Raw genomic sequence first — 12,830 nt, forward strand, 5'->3', positions numbered from 1 at the left:
CTCCCTCTCCAGGTGTGCTGGGGAGAGTTTTGTGCACTCTGACTTCACCTGTCCTGGATGGGCTGAGGTCAGTATTTGTGCACAGTGCAGGTGCTGGCTGCAGAGCGCTGGCCCAGGACATGCCACGTGTAAGCATATTGAGCCAGGATGTCCCCAGGGCAGAGACCTACAGCCCACAGGTGCCCGCACACAGCAGTCCTACCCTGGCTTGTTACTGCCAGCTGCCCTACTGCTCCCCAGGTGCAAACATGGTGCTTACTCCTGTCCTGGTGTGAATGTGTTCATAGGAAACAAATGAGTGTTTCCAAATTCTGGGATAAAAATTGTACAATCTCTTTGAAGTCTTCTCAGTCTAAGGTTTTTGATGTTCCTGGAGATTTCTGCTGGCCTTTCTCTTTTGAGCTATTTTGGTTTTGCAGTCTTTTGACAAATACTTAGAGCACCCTCTCTGTGAACAGTAGTGTTGCTCCTGTTTCAGAAAAGAACAAGACACGGTGCTCCCAAAAGAAACCCTCAGATGCATATACTTATTCTTTAGAGTGATCAGAGATATGACCTTTCTTTAGATAAAATTATGATTTAGCCTGACATTTCCTTAAAAAAAATCCAAACACAGTTGTAAAGCTAGTGCAATTTCTGAAGTCTATTTTCCACTTTTTCTGATCCCTGTTTATAAAGCAGATCTGTCTTAATTTGTGTTTAGCATATTTTAAGAGTGAGCTGTGGTAAAAGGAAGCATTTGATTTACAAGGATCAGATAGATCTCCCTATAAACTTCCTGCCCCAACATCTGGAAAAACATACATGACAAACCTACTCCCTTATTCTAAGTATCTTTCTGCCACTTCCCCATAGCTGTGGTGATCTGGGGGACTCTGCACCCAAATCAGCCAGAACCCATTACAAGTCTTTTTCTCAGATCTGACCTACTTCTTCCTTGCTTGAAACAGAAAATGCAAACCTGGAACTTATTTTGTGCTGTAAATCCTAAACCACAGCTTTTAACAGTTCCGAAAGTCTTTTCAAACCAAATGTACTCAGGTCCCAGTGAAGAGAATCCCTGTGTTAAGGGAGCATATTGTGGATAACTGGAAAGTTAAACAGATGGACTAAATTACTGTGTTTGGTCATAGGGGTTTTCATGTGATAGGTACAGAGGTTTGAGTTGGGTCCACCTTGTTTAAATTTTCAATAGTTGTGTAATATTTGAATTATTTTAGAGTTATCTTTAAAATTTGTTCTTGTGCGTGTTGAAGGAATGGCAGGATTAAAACTAACTTAAATTAAGAGCCAGAAGAAATAGAAAAAGGGGAGCCTCACCAGGCTGAAAATTCCCTTGAGGCATTTTCCAGAGCAACTTATTTTAAGTGAAGTTTATTTACAGTACTATTATCAAAACAACACAAAACATTTTTATCCCCACTTACATGCTGCAGTTACAAATTCAAATGACAACCACTGAGCTCATTTTCTAGGAACTTAGTATACATGTAGGTTTTGAGTTTCTGTAAAGGTAGAAGTTGACCTATTGTTTTACTAACAGTCAATGGTAACCAGTTGCAGTATTTGTAACACTGTAGGTATTTCCTGTGAGGATGTGGAAATAGAGAATACTACAAAAAATATCTTCCCCATTTTGCTTACCAAGCAGGAGTAACACAAGCCTGGATGCATGCTGATAAGGGTGAGCTCCCAGCAGTCCCTGTGGGTCAGAGGAGTGCAGGTGCTGACAAAGTGGAAGAACAAGTCTCCAGTGCAGAGCTGGTTAAGCAGCTCCCTCATGGGAGAGGCAGCCTTGGAAGAGTCAGATTCTGTATCCACAGCTGTAGATTTACTGTTCTGTGCACCTATGATGACTTTGTATTTCCAACATCACAGGCACTAAGTGCTCTTCACTGCTCCCAGGCATGTAGAAAGTGCTTTTACTTGTTCCCATTTTCACCAGGCCAAAAACTTGTTTTTGTATCACTGTTCCTGCAGTGACTGTTGGCTGAGAGCTAATTTCAAAAGTCATGGGTTGCCCTAGAAGTGCTGTCTGGATGCTGACTCCTCTTCTGGTATTTAGAGGCTGTGGTGACTGATACTCTGGCAGCTTCCCCATGGCCAGAAAGTGATTTCAGAAGAAAATGGAGGTGCAGAGCTACTTCCCTGAATCTAGGTATACAGGTGTTGCAATACATGCAACAAAGTAATAGAGCTGGGGAAGTGTATTTTTGGAGATATTCCTTGCGTGAGAGGAAGTAAATTTAGCTGAGATTGTGTTTTCTAACACATTTTATTTGAAGTATAAATGTTGCACCTGAGATTTGTTGCTGTGTTAGTACTATACAAAATCGTAATTCCAGTAATAGAAATGAATTCATTTTTCCCTGGATATTTTAACCATTGTTAGATAAGTATTGGATTGGCTTCTAATTTTTGACATTAGAAAATAAAGGAAAGGGTCAAGACAGCTGTTCAGGCTGCTGAGACTTAAAGCAATTAGATAAAAAGAATACAGCTCATCTGTTTTGTAATAATAATAGTTGATGTGATGGACAATAAGGATGACATTGCTCGGCACAAAGCAAATAGCAAAGATGGTGAGGATCAGAAGGCTGACTTTAACATACCAGAACCACTCGTGGGTCTTGAGCGTCCGTATAATCGAGACGTAGCAGAACACGATGGTTGCCAACGGCACCAGGAACCCGAGCACCGCCAGGGACATGTAGTAGTAGAACTGGAAGGAAGATACGGTCTCGCAGGCACTCTGCACGTCGTGGCAGGTGTAGATGCCCAGCTGCCCCACGTGGTAGCTCTGCTGCATGAGGGTGAGGGGCAGCATGTAGAGGAAGACGGCGGCCCAGATGGCGGTGCAGGTGGCGGTGGCATAGGCACGCTTGGGGAGCCTCTTGTAGGTGAAGGGGTGTGCGATGGCCACATAGCGGCTGACGCTGATGCACGTCAGCAGCAGGATGGAGCAGTACATGTTGCCATAGAACACAGCCGTGGCCGTCCGGCAGGCGGCCTCCCCAAACACCCAGTTGTTCCCGTTGAGGTGGTAGGCTATCTTGAAGGGCAGCATGAGGCACAAGAGCAGGTCCGAGGCGGCCAGGTTGGTGTAGAGGATGGCGGTGCACACTGAGCGGATCCTGAAGAGCAGCATCCACAAAATGGCAGCATTAGATGGCACACCCAATAAAACAGCAGTGAGGTAGACTGCAGGTATTAGCTTGGTGCTCAGAGAGCTGGTCAGGTACTCCAGCGTGGTGTTGCTCACTTGCGTTAGCATGGAGTCATTATTTGACCTTTTTGAAGTGCATTTGTTTTCCCTGATATGAATGGTGGTTGTTTCCCCTTCTATAGCAAAAGGGGGGATGTAATCGTAGTCTCTTGCTGAAATTCCACGAAAAGTTTTGATGAGAGACACTGTTTTAATTGCAGAGCCATTCTGTGAAAATTCTGAAGCTTGGAAACAAAACAAAGTTAAAATCATTAAAAAGGACAAACTACTCTGTTAACAATAGAACTCACCTTAAGGAGCAGAGAAAGATAACTAACTCTTTGTGAAAAGCAATATATGTTTAAAAGATCTGGGTACGTTCTCCTCTGCTTTGGGTGTTCAAATGTATGGACAACAGTCTTCATTTACCATTTCACACCAAATCTTGAAAATCCATTATTAATGTAGTGTTAGCTGATTTTTCTGCATTTTGAGTGTTTTTAGTAATCTTTGGTGAAAAAATCAGACACTTCTGTAACACTTATGACCAGTGGAGGGTTTTCCCCAGTATTAGTAATGTTGGTCATTCATCACATAAACATCTTTGTTCAGGTGTCATCAAACACCATTACTATCCTTGTCACTTCACATAGGAAAATGCATGACTGCAAAAGATGCAAAAAGCACTATCTAGTCTAACACAGACTGAAACTTTCAAATTAAAAACCTGAAATTACCCTTGGTTTTTTTGGTCTCACATGTGAAGTTGTTATTCTTCAGCTTCTGACTAAAGTAAACCAGATCTTTTCAGCTTCTCGTACCTGAGCAAGGGCAGTGCCTTGAGAATTGAAAACAAATGGTAGGGCAGGAATAAGGCGTAATTTACTGGAAAGTGAATAAAACTTTCCAAGCAGCAGGAAAATTTTCAGTGGGTAAATATTGTTAGCATGTGGGCAAAAAAAATACTACTATTTTATTAACACCTGTTCCTCAATCTTTAGTAGAGAAGTTTGTAGAGATCTACATTTCCACAAGAAGCACAAATATGTTCAAAATACTTTTTAAAGCCATGTGTTGTAAAATAGATTTTACATAGTAAACAACTGTGTAAGCATTTGTGTCACTTAAATTTTCTAAGCTGCATTCAATGCAAAAATACTTAATATAAAACCTACAGAATGCACCATGAAAAAAATTCAGAAGCAAACTGAAACATGGATGAAAATCTTTGGACTTTTTTTTTGCCTTTCCATATTTTATTAAAATAAATAAAACTGTTTTGTTAATATTCACTGGCAGATTTACAGTAGAATGTTTTAAAATAATTATTAGACTGCAAAATTTTTAGTAGTTTTTTGATGGTTACCCCAGAAAACTAGTTTTATCCACTTATTTAAAGTCATGCGTATACCTGCAGGCGCTGGCATGTGTGTAGATATACGCATATATATACACACACGTATATAGATATATAGAGATATAGGTATACAAATATATATATATATATATATATATATGTACACACACATATACATATATATATGATACATATAAATAAGTACACATATACTATATATATATATATATATATATATATATATACCAGCTTTTCAAATAGAGCTTTGTTTGAAAACAGTTTTAATTCTAGAATGGAAAAGAACACGTTTATTATTTGATCATTTCCTTTAGTTATTTTTATCACGATAGTCATCTGAGCATTTCCTTCTAGTAACACCATCTGTGAAGTTGTGAAACAAGACACTACAGGTTTAAAATTATTATATTGTTACAAAAATACTAGATAAAAGATGTCTTTTCAGTAAGTGCAGAAAATTCCCTTTAATAAAATTCTTGATAGAAAATGACTGGCGAGAGGTAAGGTATCACTGAAGTGAAAGATTAAAAATCTGCTTACAGGGAGACATCTTGGAGCAGTTTTCTGTAATTGGTATATGCATGTGCAACTCACTTCAAGTTTGCAGCTGGTAGAGCAACAGCATTATCAAAAAGTCCATGTTACTGACTAAAATACGGAATAGATACAGAAAGTAGGACTCACCTGTAGTGCAAAGAGTGGAGGTAAGAGAGAGCAGTCCAGTGAAAAACAGTATCATCGTTGTAGTGTGTGAAATCCAGCCAGCTGAGCAATTTTGCTGCGTTAGTTCATCTCAAGGGACGTTTTGTGGGGGCTTTTTCCCCTCTGTGAGGGACTAAAGAATGATTGATCTGTCCTCCAGAGGCATCCTGTAAGCATGAGGTTTATGGTGAGGAGCTAATTTGTTCTTTGTCTACTACAGCAAGAGGGTGTGACGTATCCAAGTATGCACACATGACTCAGTTTCAGCCTCAGCTCAACACAGAGATAAAATTGCTTTACGGCAGCAATTTATCTCCTAATTTACCACAAGCCTGAAGCTGATACCCGGGGTTCTGCTGAAATTTGTACATTCAGATGTTTGGAGTAAGAAGATGTTTTCTGGAAAAATCAAGGGGTGTGTTTAGTAAATCCTCAAGGGTCTCATTTAGAGACCAAAATGTCACATGGCTGAACTCTGTACCCTTCTCCAGGGAGAGGCTGGGCTTGCAGAAGAGTGTGGTGATCTCAGTTTAGAGAAAGGCGGAGGTGGAAAGAAGCCACACATACAAACATGCCTTAGGAAAACTGCATTCTGCTTTGCCTTTTACCTCCCTACCCACTGCTGGTTGTGAGTTTCCTTCAATCCACCTACTTGCCTCCCCTCAGACTGTTTCCACCCCTCCTCAGACTGCAGTCTCTAAAACCTTTCCCCTATTTTCATTTGCTGTTTTGTTGATCCCTTCCTCCTGCCTGTTTTTTTTTCCTTTTTTATTTTTTCTTTTTTCCTCTTTTTTTTCTTTTCCTTCAATGCCAAATTGCAGGAGACAATAGCTTGTTTCAGCAAGCAAAATTAGCCCAGGTCTTGGTCTGGCTTCCAGGCTAGTCATGAGGCTCAACATAAACTGTGCTTAGCTCCAGAGCAGTATTTGTGTCTGTTCTAGTATTCAATGTGTAAAAGCTGGATACCAGATGAGGAATTCTTTTCAGTTTCTCAGTGCTTTTCTCAAAATTCAGTGGCCGTTTGGGAATTTATTAAATATTCTCACAAGTGCTGAATCTAACTCTCACATGGTACAAAAATAAGCAGTATGTGTCCACTGTCCTGTGATTGTCTGACACCACTTCATGTTACTTATGTATTCTGCTACCTTCTTTACATATACTATGCAAGTTGAAGAGGACGTCTTTAGGGTTTTTAACCCAGTTTTGTCTTTGTAGTTTCTGTGGATATCAGATTTATTAGATCTTCGGCCTTAGGTTCAGTGCTTAACCAGGGATACTCAGTGCAAGGCTGCTTCTTTGTCTACACTGTTCTGGTTTAAATGTGTTTCTAGCTGTTTTTTTTTCCCTGAAATATTTGTGTGCATATTATCCTAGATCTCTCTCAATCAATACATTCCATCTTCTCTCATCATTAGTCTATTATAAGCCTGACACTCCTATTTCCTCTTTAGCGTGAATTTCCCACCCACGTACTGGACTAGATGATAAATATTACTTTAACCCTGTTTTGTCTGCTGAAGTGCTGGTATCACCAGTGAACCTGGGCAATAGGGCTGGTTAGTGGGGATTTTATTATATATGTTGTATATACTATACCTTCTATTTTAACTTGGGTTTAATATCATGCACTTTAGGCCTGAAAGAAGAGTGGTACCTATTCTGCTGCTTAATTATAGAAATGCTTGCATGAGCTAAGTAATAATTATTAAACCTGACCTGTCTTTCTATGTCAGTTTTTGCTGTTGTTTCCTAATTCTGTTCAGTTTTCTAATGTGACATCTACTTAGGTGTACACAAGGATTGTTTTCAAATAAGAGATTTTGAAAGAAAGCAAACTTCCTGCAGTGTTCAACTACTCTCTCCTACTATCACAGTGCTGCCTGATAATGTGTGATTTTATGTGGCTATTTATTTGCCTACATATCAAAAATGTTGCAATTTCTATTGATCTTTAGTAGAATGAATTCTATGCCAGCAGTATCAGCAAATTCTTCTGCTCTTCTAGACATCAAAACTTTCAGAGCTTTGTATCTGAACAGGATCTTTTTCAATTCAGTAAGTAGAATATGAATGAGTTTCACTGATGATTTTAAACAGTCAAATCCTTTTTAGTGCTCAAGGTCTTTGTAAAGCAGAGATTGTATATGGGAGCTGTGTCAGTATATTGAGATAACTCTTATTATCCAGTATTTTCAATGCTTTTTACTGTCCTTTCCCCAGGAATCTCAAGATGAATCAGTGCTTCTGTGGCTGGATGAAATACAAAGAGGAATCAATGACAGCAATAACAACATAAATGAAGCAGCAACCTGTAAGCATTAACATTCATCTGCACTGCTCTTGTTTTTCTTGGTCTTGGGAAACTAAAATTGAAAATTTATATTTTCCAATTTAGAGAAGGTGGAAGCCCTTTAAATACATGAAAAGAAATGAATGTGTTTTCTTTGTCATATTAAAACTGAGATGACATAAAACGGGAGTGGTGTCAGTTCTGTCTACAGTGGTAATCTTTAAGGTGTGGCTAATAATTCAGTGGATTTGGTTATACAGGTAAATATCATGACCAATCTTTCTAATGTCAGTGTATCTTCATGTAGCTAATGAAATATATGAATGAGAAGGGATATACTATTCAGCAGTTTGTTTTGCTATACATAAGACTAACATCTTTATGCATATTGTAAGAGCAAATTTTCATGTTTGCAATTTTGCTTATTCATGTTTCTTTATATTGTCTTTTATGGAGTGCTGACAAACAAAAATCAGGAACATATTAACTTTTAAAGCAGTGTGAAAGGAATGCTAGATCATTTTGAAAAGCATGTGCTCTTCCAATCTGTAAGGAAGAGGAAACCTGTAGGAAAAATGCTGAGGCTTAATCTATCGGAGTGCTGTGTATTGAATGCATTCAACACCTTTTGTCAAAGCTTTAGGCAACTATAATAATTGGAGAAAAAATATTCATAATACATAATAAACTGTGGCAAGTACTGTAGAAGAAAGCACCACTGGGTTTGTGGGGCACTTTGGAGAACATGGTTATGAGCCTGCCTGTTCCAGCCCAGGGCCAGCACAGTTCAGACAAGGTGCTGGTCACTGGGTATTGCTCAGCCTTCTGCTTCACTTGGCTTTGGGTGAGTCAGTGTCCCCTTCTGCTGCACCTTGTGAATGCAAGTGCTGAAGTCGGTGCATTCCTGCAGGGCTGTGCTCAGCCATCCCTGCTGCACTGAGCCCACAGGCACGTCAGGGACTGCTGCTTGGGAAGTTGTGGGTGGAAGAGGACACAGCTGCCTCTTACAAATAGCTATCCCAGCTACAGGAACACTGTGTTTTGTGTTACTATTTCTTTAGAATTGATCTGAACAACTAATAAAGTCTTCACGTAACAACGGAGAGGAACACTGGAAATAGCTGAAGTATTTTTGTAGGTCACGCATCCATAGGAAAAAAATAGTCATAAAATAGCCACTGGGCTTGTGTTTTCTGAAATAGGGTCATGTATATGCATATTGTCTCAACCAATATTTTGTGCTGAGGAGTGCTGGTACCTTCTTTTGTGGAAAAATCTGCTTCCCATGGATGCCACCCAGAGCCATGTGGAAACATGAGCACAGAGAAGGGAAGGAAACTTGTAGCTTATGAATGGATTTGAGTTCAACCTAAAGAGCGACTTGGAAATGCCCTCATTTGTGTTCACTGGTGTAAAAGCATTAAGAGGATATATCAAAAGCAGCCTGCAGAAAGTAGGACAGCATAATTCATACAGCAATACCATACAAGGTTGCTAATGGTAAACCACTGGTCCATCCACTACCTAGCTGTTCTACTAATATCTTTTCTTATGATCTGTGTTAGTAGCAAATGCACAGCTCTTCACAATAAAGGATGTTCAGTGGAGCTGTTTTAACATTTCACTTTTAGGAAAAAAATAGTAATCACGTGTACTCTGCCCCATGGGTTGAAAGGAAGCACTGTCAACACAGCACATTCTTAAAGAGCTCTAAGGTTTTGCAGCTAAAACCTGAGATTTAACATTTCCCCACGGCACAGAAACTGATATTTCCTATAACCAACACATCCTGTCTCAGGAAGTTTGCATGTTGTGTTCACATAATCTAAACTTAAAATTCAGCTTGATTGCAACTTGGAAAGGAACTTTCATTTGATCTATCACACAGGTGCTATTTTTGAAAGACAAACAGCTCCAAAACTTTTGCAAGGTAGTCAAAGATGTATTTTTCAGTTTAAGAAGCGGTTTTGAGATTGCTGCAGTAATGGCAATAAATTAAGCAGTAAAACAAGAGAAGATACTGGCAGCAGTACTGAATCTTGATCACTTCCAAACTAACTTTTATATCTTACACAAATACTAAGTGGTACAGTATTAAAATTTTGAAAGCCTTTTACAGTATTCCCTGTCAGTAAAGGAAGAACTCTAGAGATAGTCCCTGTCTGTATTTAGGAAGAAGTGTTCAGTAAGTGCTGGTGCACTTCCTAACTCATTGTGGTGCTTTCTGTGTGTTTTGCATCACCTTGCTTCACATCTTGAATGAGTTCAACCATTTTACTCCTTGTCTAAGTGGAGGACAAAAGGAGATCAGCCAAGTAGCAGCTGTATAACCTTCAGGAGTAAAATTGATCACTGACTTCAGCGTTGCACAGGAAGAGTCTGTCAAAGCAGGAAGTCTGTGTGTCCTGAAAGAGTCCAAGTTATAGGAAAAAGCTGATCTTTGGCCCTGTTGAGAGTTCAGGCTTATCACACCAGACAACTGTGGCTTTGTATATCACAGCTGTTTAAAAGGGAGGATGGGTGTGGAAAAGAGCCTTTTGCAGTGTTGATGTGGTACTGGCATCCCAACTGCTAGAGAAGCAGACTGGAGCTGACACTTTTCTGGCAGTTGGGGATGGCTAATCCCCCATTATCTTATGATTTTCCAGGGTCCAAATGGCCTTTCCCTAGAGCAACAGCCACAGTGTTAATTGCTAGCACTTAAAATGAAAGGAATATATTCTGCTGGGTTGAGGTTTTTCCCTGATAAACAATTTCCTTATATTTTACTTAAAAAATACAGGCTTAATTAACTAAAAGATGATGAAAAGCCAGATGACAATGGACCTACATAAACGAATCTTAGCTTAAGTTGTGTTTTCTTTTGTCTTTGTAAAAGTATCCTTCAGCACCTTTAACTACATGATGAAAAGGAGGAAGGAAAGCATTCAGATACTGCTGAACAGAGTTGATGAGGCACCTGGGACTGTGTATGGTTCTGGGGCCAGCAGCAGCCAGCTGTAATGTGTGACTTCCCAATTTTTTCTGCTTCCTTGCTGCTGAGGCCAGATTCCAGGATATCACAGTGCCACAGAAATGGCAGAAAGACATCTCCAGTACACGTGCGTGCTGGGCAGAGGTCTGTTTCAAAGCACAGAAAATTAGCAGCTTGCTATCTGACAGAAATCCAGATGGTGGTGGTGTGGTATTGCATGTCCACTTTGTTTCTCAGCTGGCTGACAAACTGCCAGCTTTTTGGTTGATCTGTTACTGCCGAACCGAAGCTACCCATTCCACCTTAGTCAAACTAACAACAAAGAAAAACTGTTTGTATTTACTGAAACCCTTTCCTGCTTGCTCAGTCTCATGGAGTGACTCCTGTACATGGGCTTCTGATAATGAATGTATTTTGGGTCAGCTCTATGTGTGCAGGGACCTCCTTTACACTGATGTGGGTAGACACAAGATCAGGGAAAGTGTCTGGTGCTGCAGCATGAAGTGCAGCTGTGGGGTGCAAAGACAGCCAGATTCCCTCAAGGTGGGATATAACATGGATGTTCTAGCTCTATTCACTCACTCTTCAGTGCATGGTTCTTGAATTTAAATGTCAAGGAATGCCTTTAAGGACCAGAGCAGCCATTTCTAAAGCAGCCTAAACATCTAGTGGGTAAGGTGCTTTTGAACTGGCATGTGCTTCCACGTGTGCGCTGCCAGGTGCGGTGGAATCTATTCCCTTGCTGATAGTAGGATCTGCAGGAGGAAGTCCTGTATTAGAGCATGGATAATGCCATATAACATCAAAATTTGCACATGCTTCCCAGCATCACCTCTCAGGGTACTTTTATATGCCCTGGTAGCAAAAGCTGCATCTGTCGCAAATTCAAGGGCATGAATTAGCTTTTAACTCACCTGAGGAGGTGAATTCAAGAAAGGGTTGCTTCAGGATGCTGACTAGTTTGCTGCAAGGATTTACTCAAGGCATCAGTTTTAATTCCCATTCTGTTCAGTAAAAGTGAATGTTAATGTTTACAGCTTGTACCCAAATTACTTCACGTACCTCTAGAAGGGTCGGAAGTGAATAGCACATGATGTCTGTTAGGGCAGGCTGGGTGTGTGGGTACTTGCCATCCTCACTCCCTTCCCTATTGTCACTTGGTATGTCACTTGATGCCCCAAGACTGCTCTCAGTTGTGCTGTGGCTGCATCCAAGCCAGGGTGGACCACACACTTTCTACCTAACATGCTTGCTGTTCCCCAAAATACTTGCCCTTACAAGCACTAAGGAAGCTGAAAATGGGTAAAGCACTGAATTGCTGTGTATGTCACATTATGTTGTCTGTGTGTGCCAGCATTAGAAGCCCATTTTTCAAAGTTTCTGGAGGCTAGAGTTATGGGTACATAGAGTATAAGACTCTTAATTTTTCTGTGTTATTATTTTACCCTAGTGGCTGTTGGAATATCAATGATTAACAAGAGCTTGGAGAAAGGTGATTCACAGCCAATCCTGATGATTCTACAGTCAAAGTTTGGATTACGAGTCATTCCTGAGTGTGCTGAAGCCTACTTCAGGAACCTTTCTGAAGCCAAGAACATGAAAACTACAGAAGGTAAAAAACCTTCTAAACAGGGCAGTTCCACATGTCTATAACACTGAAGCAACCAGAAAGATAGAGCACCTAGCTTTCAGTGAAGCTCCCTCACTTTAAATTGAGGGAGACACTACTGCTTTAAAAACTTTTGACAAATGTTATACTTTTCCAAGTGCATTTTACATGACATTGTACTGTTGGGCACATGATGAGACCACAGTACATGCTGAGAAGTAAGTCTATTGTATTCCAGAGTCTAGCTGAGACTTTCTAGAATCTCAAACCTGCTTCTGAGTGAATTTAGGGCAGCTTCTCTCTGACTGTCAATGGACAATCCATTCTCTCAGAAAACCATATTACTGACCATGTTTTTGCATATTAGCAGATGCAGAGATGCACACATCAGTCTTAAAGATTGCTGCCAAAGATCAAGCCAGTATCTGACAGTGTTCACAGCCCAATTATGGTCCCTGTGCATTGCCAGAGCAGCAGTTACCAGAAAAAGAAAAAGAAAAAAGAAAAAGAAAAAAAAAAGAGAAAAAAAAAAAAAAAAAAAAAAAAAAAGCTGGGGCTAGAATCTCTTCTTAGCAGATGATGGGATGTTTTGTCATTTTAGAGCTGCAAAAGCTGGTCATAGCTAACAGCAGCTAAGGTTAGCTAATGGTTACAAAAAAAATTACTGTCAGT

At 40.1% G+C, this 12,830-nt stretch overlaps 2 protein-coding genes across 5 annotated transcripts in view; one reads left to right on the top strand and one right to left on the bottom strand.

The window, feature by feature from the left end:
* IQGAP2 (IQ motif containing GTPase activating protein 2) overlaps positions 1 to 12,830 on the top strand; it is a 128,028-nt gene that overhangs the window by 90,032 nt on the left and 25,166 nt on the right. For all 4 annotated transcript variants that reach the window (XM_066180754.1, XM_066180756.1, XM_066180757.1 and 1 more), the window contains 2 exons: positions 7,506 to 7,596; positions 12,000 to 12,161. In XM_066180754.1, the coding sequence (XP_066036851.1) occupies positions 7,506 to 7,596; positions 12,000 to 12,161 (253 nt within the window). The remainder of the gene's footprint in view (positions 1 to 7,505; positions 7,597 to 11,999; positions 12,162 to 12,830) is intronic.
* On the bottom strand, positions 1,345 to 5,486 carry F2RL2 (coagulation factor II thrombin receptor like 2). The gene is made up of 2 exons (XM_066180759.1): positions 5,265 to 5,486; positions 1,345 to 3,450 (listed from the first exon to the last, which is right to left on the bottom strand). Exons 1-2 carry the CDS (start codon positions 5,317 to 5,319, stop codon positions 2,360 to 2,362), a joined length of 1,146 nt encoding a protein of 381 aa, XP_066036856.1. The 5' UTR covers positions 5,320 to 5,486; the 3' UTR covers positions 1,345 to 2,359.

The sequence above is a fragment of the Chamaea fasciata genome, unplaced genomic scaffold (assembly GCF_029207755.1).
Source record: "Chamaea fasciata isolate MVZ Bird 193981 ecotype frontalis unplaced genomic scaffold, bChaFas1.0.hap1 SCAF_4, whole genome shotgun sequence".
NCBI lineage: Eukaryota > Metazoa > Chordata > Aves > Passeriformes > Sylviidae > Chamaea > Chamaea fasciata.

Excerpts from the sequence above, each read along its gene's own strand:
- F2RL2 (XM_066180759.1), bottom strand. The coding sequence starts at position 5,319 with ATGATACTGTTTTTCACTGGACTGCTCTCTCTTACCTCCACTCTTTGC. Across the intron at positions 3,451-5,264 it reads CTCCACTCTTTGCACTACAG|CTTCAGAATTTTCACAGAAT; the intron begins GTGAGTCCTACT and ends TTTGTTTCCAAG.